The 10,015-nt window shown below is 36.4% G+C and overlaps 1 protein-coding gene across 1 annotated transcript; it reads right to left on the bottom strand.

The window, feature by feature from the left end:
- Positions 1-986: 986 nt before the first annotated feature.
- Positions 987-7,130, bottom strand: LOC107097068 (ras-related protein Rap-2c). The gene is made up of 2 exons (XM_015394059.1): positions 6,220-7,130; positions 987-2,930 (listed from the first exon to the last, which is right to left on the bottom strand). Exons 1-2 carry the CDS (start codon positions 6,490-6,492, stop codon positions 2,652-2,654), a joined length of 552 nt encoding a protein of 183 aa, XP_015249545.1. The 5' UTR covers positions 6,493-7,130; the 3' UTR covers positions 987-2,651.
- Between the last annotated feature and the right edge of the window lie 2,885 nt (positions 7,131-10,015).

Below are 10,015 nucleotides of genomic sequence, written 5' to 3'. Positions count from 1 at the left end.
TTCTGACAATTTGACTTTTTTTTTTTTAACAAAGCATTTTAAATGCAATGATAATCACATTTAAAGAATTTTAATGCCAATTAAGGCCTTAATTTAAAAAAATAATAATCTAATGACTTAATGACCCGCAGAAACCCTGTAAATTACTTTAATAAAAAAAAGACAATTAACTATTTATTGTAATAATTTTAAAAGTATGTTTATTAATGGTACATTTAGTTAGCTTTAAATTTTGGAATTTAATGGTACATTTGTATAATGCTGCATTTAATAAATTGTAAATTTAAATAGACTTAATTTTACAAAAAAATAAATTATGATGCATTTGTTTCATGTTTTATTTAATGCAGCACTTATCCAATTATGTATTGATTAATTATTCCATGATACATTTTATATATATATATTTCTTATCCTTACTTTGGTTATTGATTATTTTTGCTATTTTATTACATCTGTGTGTATCCTCAGTCAATATTTTGTGTCCTAAGCCAACTCTGGTACCCTGTTACAAAAAAATAAATAAATAAAGTTAGAACTGTAAATTTGTCATATGTTTATATTACTGTTTTTATATAATTATTTTTTTTTAAACTATTTTTCAAGGCTGCACTTAAAAAAAAAAAGATGAAATTGTCCAGAAAGCTGTTCCAACTGAAATTTCTTTTTAAATGTTTAAATCTATGTTGTTTTAGAAGCTGGAAAGTTTATCAATCTCTGACTTACTCTCTAACTTGTGTTAAAAACTGTTTCTATTGGTCTTATAAAACACACTGATTTTCTGAGAAAATCAGATTTGGGGGTTTTATTAGTCATAATCCAATTTTTAAAACTTTAAAATATAACACTCTGTTGAAAACAAACCTATAAAACACACTTTTTGATTCATGAGATTCACCAATAGGAAATAGAAAGAAACAAGAAAAAAAAGTTTTCCCAAAGGTCAGCTGCTTCAGACTGATATAAAACAAATAATCAGACGGCACTTGTGTCTCATTTAAAGATAATACTTTATCTGTGTCCACAAAATCTTAAGTTCCAGCATGTTTATTTTCAAATAGTTACAGTTTATCTTTGAGAAAAAAAGAAACAAAAAACAATGACAGCTGGGGGGGAATTTAAGGCTCTGTTAAATTCTCTGCTTAAAAATAACAAGAAAAAAATATCCTGAAAACTCACAATAAAAGCAGAGTCTAGTATAAAATGAAGCTTAGAATTGGCTACCCATGTCATGTTTTAATAAATATGTTACTGTAATAAAAAGAAAAGTACAAAAGTTAAAAGTAGATGAGCTGTGCCAGAACTTTCACCGGACCACACGGCGGCGGGGATTTACATGTCAGGAATTTAAAGCGACGCGCGTTTCTCGTCTCGGGAGTGTTGGCAGACTTTGGTCGTTCCGAAAACCTGAAAGGAGGTTTAAAACGAAAAAATAAAGTAGAAACGGAAGACCTGCGTCTTTTAGAGACTTCGGGCTAGAAGCAGAAACATAATGGCTCATTGAGACATGTTCACTTTGGAGCAGGGCTGTTTTTTTTAGTTACTTCAGGTCACAGAGATGACGATACTGAACTGTCCCTAAAGTAAATATTACCAGTGTGTCCATTTTCAAAAAGGTCTATAAGACTACAAAGACATACCTTGATGAGGTTTAGAAAAAACACTCAGGCTGAAAGTTTTAAAAGACGATGATCCGCACGCCCGAGCAGCACACTGGTTTAAGTATGCATGCTTAAAAAAAGAAAGAAAATCTAAATGTTCCATTATAATGAAATACTTTATCAAATCCCAAATTTTAGACATGACACAAGTAATATTAAAGAATATAATAGTGATTAAAGCAGCCTTAAAAAGATGCTGCAACCTCACAAAACACTTCTGCTTAGTATGTAAGGAAAACCTCCATCTATAAGGACAAAAGTAAAATATTAAAAATAATAAGACAGGAATTCACAGAGGGCTGCTCTGCCGAGCCAGTTCGTATGACTGCTTTCAGGTTCGTTGAGAAGGCCGTAGAGGTTGCAGCAGAAGCATCGTCCAACACTTATCAAAAATAGGTCTCTCCCGTCTCTGGGACAGAGCGGTTACCTGATGCGGTAAGTTTCTTTTTCACAACGTCAGGTTATCCTCGGGGGCTTCAAAACGCCTGCAGGGATCGAAAAAGATGATTTCTGGTTAAAATAAATAAAAGCAGAATAAATTAAATGATAGCAGCAGATGCAACAGGTTTAAAGAGGGGCTTGTGGGGCAGCTGGAAATAGAAACTACAATGAACTTCCTGTTTTGAACTCTCAGGATGTGATGCTTTCCTCTTGCTGCCTTCTCCTTCATTGCTCTCTGCTCTTTTCCTCCCTGCTCAAATAAGCTGTGTCCTCATTTCAAAATACATTCAGCAGTCTTATCATAACAAGCCCAACCAACGGTCTGCAGCACCACCCACTCCCCTCTCTCTCTGCTTCCAACCAAGCCTCTCCATGCTCTCACACTACATTTGTGCAAGCTGCGTGTCATTTTTTCCCCTCAGCCCGTGAAGTGCTTTACACAGGCACTGCAGGAACATTTTAACACTTTCTGTCAAAAAAGAAAAAAAAAAGAAATCAGTGAGGAGCCAACTGTGTTGTACTGGACGCCTCCTCCCCCCTACCTCTTCCTCACTGCACCACGCAGGCTGTGCAGCACTGCTCCTGCTTCTCCGGCAGCGTGGAGTAGTTCATCTGTCGGACGATCTCTGCGAAAAGCTCGTCCACCATCGTCTTGCTCTTGGCGGATGTCTCGATGAAAGGGCAGCCCCACTCCTGAGCCAGGGCTCGCCCGTCTGAGCCGGCGACCTCGCGCTCCGACTCCAGGTCCACCTTGTTGCCGACCAGGATCAACGGCACCTTCTCGAAGCGCTTCACTCGCACTATTTGGTCTCGCATCGGTCTGATATCCTGGAAGACAGGGCATGGTTAGGAATAGAGCATATATCCTAAAATTATAAATACGACTCGTTTGCTCCACCATTATCAATTATCACCTTACACCAGTACTCCATCTGTTTTAAGAGGAAGTTAAGCTTATCTTATACAGCATTTCACCGATTTCAAAAAGCGCCTTACAAGAAATACTTGAGTACATTAGTCATGCACACTAAGGAATGTGCTATCATTTATGTAATCGTTTCACAAATACGCATCTTGAAAACATTCAAATAACAAAGCCACCTCTCCAGAATACTTCATTACACTCCATTCATATCCCATTCACTGGGATGGATAAATATGAGCAGACAGGGATATAAAAGGGCTGGGAATGAGAGAGATTAGGGTGGTAGGCATAAGGACTAGAAGGAATGAGGAAGTCTGGATGGGGATGAACGGGTGTGGATAAAGAAAACAAAGCATGTAGATTATTCAGTACTGTTATTTTTGATCTATGTATAGATCAACCACAGGATGTGCTGTGAGGCACTTTGAGTTTCTTAAGAGCTCAATAAATGGATTGTAGAATTGAAAAAAAAAAAATAAAATAGACAAACCTTTAATGACTTTATTTACTGCAGGATTCTAAACTATGACATCAATCAGACAACCTGCAACACATTTTTCTTCCATTTGTCACAATCCAAAGTAGAGATGAACCAAATATACAACCAGACCTATATTTTTTTTCTGTTGCATCAGCATTGCAGATCAACCAACACAATCAGTCTAACCTAATGCAGATTTTTGATGATTTTTTTGGATTCTTTAGGCTGATATTACATTTCCGAAGAATGAAGAAAGCAAATAAAATACAGCAGATGAAGGGGGCAGCAAGAGGTGATTATGAATATCAAGGCAAGGCTGCTAATTCGTGGTAATGAATAGGTTAGCGCAAAAAAATATCTATCTGGCCAATGTATCCGCCTATCTCTAATAGAATCGGTTGATTAATCGCTAAAACCGATTGATTTTTTTTTTTTTTTTTGTGGTTTCATTTTTGGAAAAGCTGGATTTATTTATTCTAATAGTCTCCTTGTCCTTACATAGCTTAGAGCGACATCGGTTCATCACTTTTTGTTCTTGGATGTGTACTTATCGCTGATAAACCTGCTAAATGTGTAATACCACCAGCCGCTAACATTTAGTTTATTGTATTTGCATTGTTTGTTGTGAACCATGATTATTTTACAAACATATTTCTCAGTTTGTCATTTAAATTAAGGTCACCTCAAAGAGGGGATGATTGAGACAAAGCTGGGGGTTTTTTCAAGGAAGTACAGGGCATTTGCTATTTCTAATTATGAATTTAAGTGAGAAAAAACAAAATGAAAACAAAAAACGCTTAACTGGACTCTGTAGGAAAATATATAAAAAGGAGGTTAGCCAAAGCAACCATTCCTTGAGATCCTGTAAAGTGCACAGTTTGCCGCCGCCTCCATTTGCTGTCATTTCTAAACATGTTTTGTTTTATTTGTAAATAAATGTTTTGTTTTTTTTTTAAATGAGAAATTTGTAATTCTTTCTCCTTAATTTGGTTATTTTATCATGTAAATAGAAGGGGGGAAAAAAGCAGATACTAAGGCTCTGTTTAGTTACTGTCAAAATGATGGGGATCGCATTTGGATATAAAATATATATTGGTTGAGTTCTATCGCAAAGGACAAAGAATGGTAATTGCCCAATATTTAAAACATCAGATATTTAGCTTTATTATTGTTTTTCCTAACTTCCTACATGACTCAGAATGTGACCTGAAGGCAAACGACATGTCAGATTTTGAGTTCAGAAGCGTCTCTGTCATCAGAGCTATTTGCATTCAGAAACCAAGTAGAGTGTAACCATTACTCCGAGGCTGATTTCTTTAGGATTAGTTCAGCACGTTGGAGAAGGTTGGTACAAAATGCCAATATTAAAAGGAAAGAAGAAGAAGGTGTGAGCACATGGACCAGCTCCTGGTTAAAGCTCCTGGATCAGATAACAACAGCTTTAATCGTCTTGGTAAAAAAAGATCCTAAAAACTAAAACTTTTTAAAAATGACTTAGCTTTTTTGTACAATCAATAAGTACCATAATCATTTCTTTGCTTAGTAACTTCTATTGCCCTAAACATAAATACTCTATAAGAGTGATAGACTACAGCTTTCTGATAAAAGTTTTATCTTTTGATAAGTTTTACACATTAATCACACTGAATATAAATATGTTTAAAAGTATGCTAAAACGAAGAGCTGTAAAATTAGACACATTTACTGGGGGGAAGCCAAGATGCATTTTTTAAATATGACAGAAATTAATTCAGGACATTCAATTTACATTTTTATTCTACACAATCCTCCACGTATTACACTAATTTTTCACAGATAAGACAAAGGTGCTGGTGAAAAAACAAAAGAAAAGTTTGGAAACAAGGTCCAGTGGATTGTTTTTAATTTTCTCTTTCTTTTTCTTTTTTTTTTTTGGAATGACTAATACCTGGATGACATATTTCACTCCATTTTGGGAAATACATCCCTGGAATAATATGCCAGTATGAGAAATAATTCAAAAAGCTTCCTGGATGGGAAGCGAAACGTCTTCAAACTTGGAAACAAAATCCAGTGGATTGTTTTTAATTTTCTTTTTTTTCCTCCTTTTTAAGAAAAAAAAAGGAAAACAAACAAGCAAAAATAAAAAAAAAAGGAAAAAAAATAAAATAAATCTGCAAGTATGCACTCACATATATTAGTGGCTTATCCAAATCATCATGAAAATGTATTGATTGATCAGTTAAATTACTATAATAATATTAATACAGTGTTTCTGACGTCATGTTTTTTTTTATCAGTATTTGTGGGGTTTTTGCACTGCGCAGCAAATAGACCTGTAACTAAAAATGTAGATTGTTATTAATCTCCTTTGCAATGAATATAAAAAAAGTTTCAGTTGGGAAAAGTTTAAAATCCACATCCTCATTCCCTAATCTGGATAAACTAATTTGTAACAGGTTAACATCGGGACAAAAAATAAAATAAAATCAGAATAACCTGAGTGTGCATTAAAGAAATATCAGTAATTGGTATTGGCCAGAGAAGATATGTGCATGGATGAAACTCTTGTGATTCATTATATTTAGGCAGGGGCTCATTCAGGCTTAAAAAAAAACAACAACTTTGTTTTATATTTTGCACATTTAACCCCACAATTCCCAATAATGGCGCCTGCAAATGTTTAATATGACGGTGAGTGTTGAGAAGCAGCACAGATGGGCTGTAGGTACCTGAAAGGACTGCTGGTTGACCAGGCTGTAGACCAGGATGAAACCCTGGCCGTTTTTAATGTACAGGTCTCTCATGGAGGCGAACTGCTCCGTCCCCGCCGTGTCCAAGATCTCCAGCACGGAGGGCGACGAGTCCACCTCGATCTCCTTCCGGTAGAAGTCCTCGATGGTCGGGTCGTACTTCTCGATGAAGGTGCCGGTGACAAACTGCACGGTGAGCGCGGACTTCCCGACGCCGCCGCTGCCCAGCACGACAACTTTGTATTCTTTCATTGGGGCGGTGGAGGCTGGCTAACGGCGCAGCTATACTCGCTCCATAAACACCGAGCAGGCCTGAAGGAAACGCGGACAAGTAAAGCGGAATAAAAACAAACCCCGTAACTTACAGAAACCCCGCTCCGATAGTCATATTTTGTGTTTTTTTCTGTCTCTCTTTCTCTGGGCCTGCGCGCGACTCAAAGTTGATGTCGGTTAACTCCGATGTTAGCTCACGGTGAAGCTAGCTCCTGTCTGGCTGACTTCCAGCTGAGCCATCCCGGAGCTTCACAGCCGATCCGACGCACCGCAGGTCGGCCTGGACTTCCTGGAGAACCCGCCGCCTACCTACAGACAGCGAGTCACGGTGATCCACATTTAACCTCCTCTAACCACGGCATGCCACTTTGCTCACCCACACATCAGCCCTCCGCTATAGCAGAGCCGCTTATGTCCGGGGCCTGGTTCTGGTTCCGGACCGGCCCGCCGAATGGGCAGCCGCGCCTCCTACAAATTATACAGTTTTCCAACGGTCCATCGGCGACAAATTCGTAGCTTGTTCGGTCTTTGTTAGACTCAGAGTGGAGCAGTTTTACCAGCAGGAGGAAAATCTTTTTCCTCCAACTGGTTTCTTGACGCCAACAGTGTACTTCCGCATCGAGGCAGCTTTTCACAATAAAAGCCTCTGCAGGGCTCAGTACTTTTTTTTTTTTACGGAAGTTGGAGCTCAGATTTGGGAATGACGTCACTGATGGGATATTTTCAATGCAGTTTATTTCTATAGCGCCAATTCACAACATATCCCTTAGCAAAAAATAGTTTATTTAAGTATACTAAAAGTGCACTAATTTCATACTTAAAATCAGCCAGTGCACTTAAGAATTTACTTATTCTAAACTAGAAAGATGGAGCTCTGACAGAGAGACCATGGAGTTCTGGTGACCAATGCCATCCTACCCTAATCGCTCACTTTAGATGGCTTGCTAGTTCCAAGTAGGATCCTAATGGTTCTAAACTTTTTCGATTTACAAACAATACAGTGCACTACACTCATTCAGACCTCAAAAGCAACAGAACATTTTATATATCCTCCTGATTTGTCTCTGCCTCAGAGGTCTACAGATAATTCTCTTGACTTATACTTGGCCCTCCATTTAAAGGTATTGCAGAGGATTTTCTAAAATTTTTTTAAAAGACCCGCCCTCTCCACTTAAAAAAATATGCACGTGCACCCTGTACAAGCTCCTGTGGGAGAGCACCTAATAAATGCCTTTTAAATGTGTTTAATTGCAGATTTTCGCACCCATTAACCACTCTAGATTTTTCAAATTCTTTAAAGGTTTTAGAAACTCTTAAGGCTTTTGAATAACAGTCATCAAGGTTCACCATTACTAATAAGTTTAATGTTTCATGCATTTTATCTTTACTTGCTTTTGTTTTCCTTCTATTTTATTGCCTAATTCATGTACAGCTGTAATTGTCTTTATATTGAATAGTGCTATACAAATAAACTTGCCCTGTATTGCTTTAACCCTTGGAAACAAATCTGGCTCATTACAAATACAGGTAAATCAAAGATGGCTAAAATGTTGATACAGTAATGTAAAAATCAGATAATACGCATGTAGAGCAAACAGTTTACGATTGAAAACCAAAAACTCAGACAGGATTACCATGTGTCGTTTTATTTAAGGTCAAACAGAAACAGCAGAACTGATTATAGGCACATATTAACTCTTAATACCTATACAGTGCAAATTAATTTGCGTGGAGCACAGTAGCACATACAAGTACCACAAGCAGAAAGCTGAATGAAATGATCGATGATTTAGGAGCAGCAGTCCGTCCCTCCTAAAGCGTCCGAGAATGATTTTCTTATGGCTTAGTCCTCAACAGCTTTAGGCCTTTTTCATCTCAGATAGGCCGACACTCAGTCTGTGATTGCTGCACTCAACTTATACTAAGATGCAATGACACACGAGACAAACGACTTAAAATTACTCATACACACATTCAATTTACCTTTGTGAATTAAACATAAAAATTACTCTTTGTACGATGAAGGCACATTAACAGCGGAGGATATGGTGACAGACAATACATGAACTTGAAAACTATTCAACTCTAAGTGTAAGAGAAAAAAAAAAAAAGGCCCAGTATTGTGAGATCGAGGTTATTAAAGGAACCACAGAGTCACAATAATGAAGCTTTAAGGGAGTCTAAGTATACTTTAATCATAAGAGATCTATTTGAACACCAAACAGTCATAGAGCTGTGAATCAGTTCAGGTGGACAGTTAATCCAGAACATGGCCTGGGGCCATGGCAGCAGAATTTCTGGCTTTACTAGCAAAAAAACACACAAAAAACAACTACTAAACAAACAAAAAACCCTTGACATGTTATTTTCTGAAGAAAAAAAAAAAGTTTCTGTAAAAATAAAATCAGCAGTAAAATTGCAGAAAATAATGTTAGATTTAAACCCTTTAAGCACATCTGTTGTGCATTATCTTCAAGTCTGATTTTAAATCTTCTGACCTGCTTTTCTTTCTTGTTATTTTTAGCCTACAGGAGGTAAAGTAACATGTATTCAATAATGACATTAATTCAAGAGCAAAGGTAGCATTAATTTCCTTAAGTTATTGCAGATTTTGTAGTAATCCACCTCTTCTTTTCAGTATAAATGGGTCTGAAATTTTTTGAGAGCAAATCAATATAGTATAGAGTGCATGTCATCACTAACACACAAACAAACAGATACCTCAAATATTTTCACGCTGCAATAAACAATAAACACACCATTAACAATACACTGATTATTTTTAGTCATCTGTTTTATCTGTATTATTCAAAATAAATTTGGAGTATTTATGTACATAAGTGCAAACAAGGTGAATATCAGACATTCTTGTATATTTTAGCCAGGAGAGACATCACCCAGCACAGCTGGGCATCAAAAGACTTCAGGACTGAAAAGTCAGCTCACCAACAAAAGCTCTGCAGTGCAAAGACAGTTTGGTCTACAGGAGGTGAATTAGCTTGACTCTAAAGTTTGTCCAAAAAGCCTTTTTACCTCCCTGACAAATAAGTGTTTGCTTTTAAAGTACTTTTTTTTCTGAAAAAAAAAAAAAAAAATAAACAAGAAGACAAAATTTTTTTTTCCAACAAAACCAAACAAAATAAAAACAGTTTGGAAATCACAAGGATTAACCTCTCCATATAATATATTTAAACACGACACAAGCTCATCTGACTTTCCTTTTTTCCCCAAACAAAACAGGTTTATGAGAATAAAAAAAAAAGTATGATAATAGGAAGGTAGCCATGTTGTTAATTTGTTGCCAGTGATTTTTGATTTATTTTATTCTTCAGTTTGGTAGAGTCTAGCTATGTTATGTGAATTCATATCTAAACTATTTTCATATCTTGTTTTGTTTGAGTAAAAAAAAAAAAAAAAAAAAATTATTATCATCAATTTAGAGACATTAACACGAGAACCATCTGGCCTTTTTCTTTTATATATAAAAAAAAAAAAAAAAAAA

Source organism: Cyprinodon variegatus, unplaced genomic scaffold (assembly GCF_000732505.1).
Source record: "Cyprinodon variegatus isolate N-32 unplaced genomic scaffold, C_variegatus-1.0 Scaffold669, whole genome shotgun sequence".
Taxonomy (NCBI): domain Eukaryota; kingdom Metazoa; phylum Chordata; class Actinopteri; order Cyprinodontiformes; family Cyprinodontidae; genus Cyprinodon; species Cyprinodon variegatus.
This window is presented reverse-complemented; position numbering and strand designations above follow the sequence as displayed.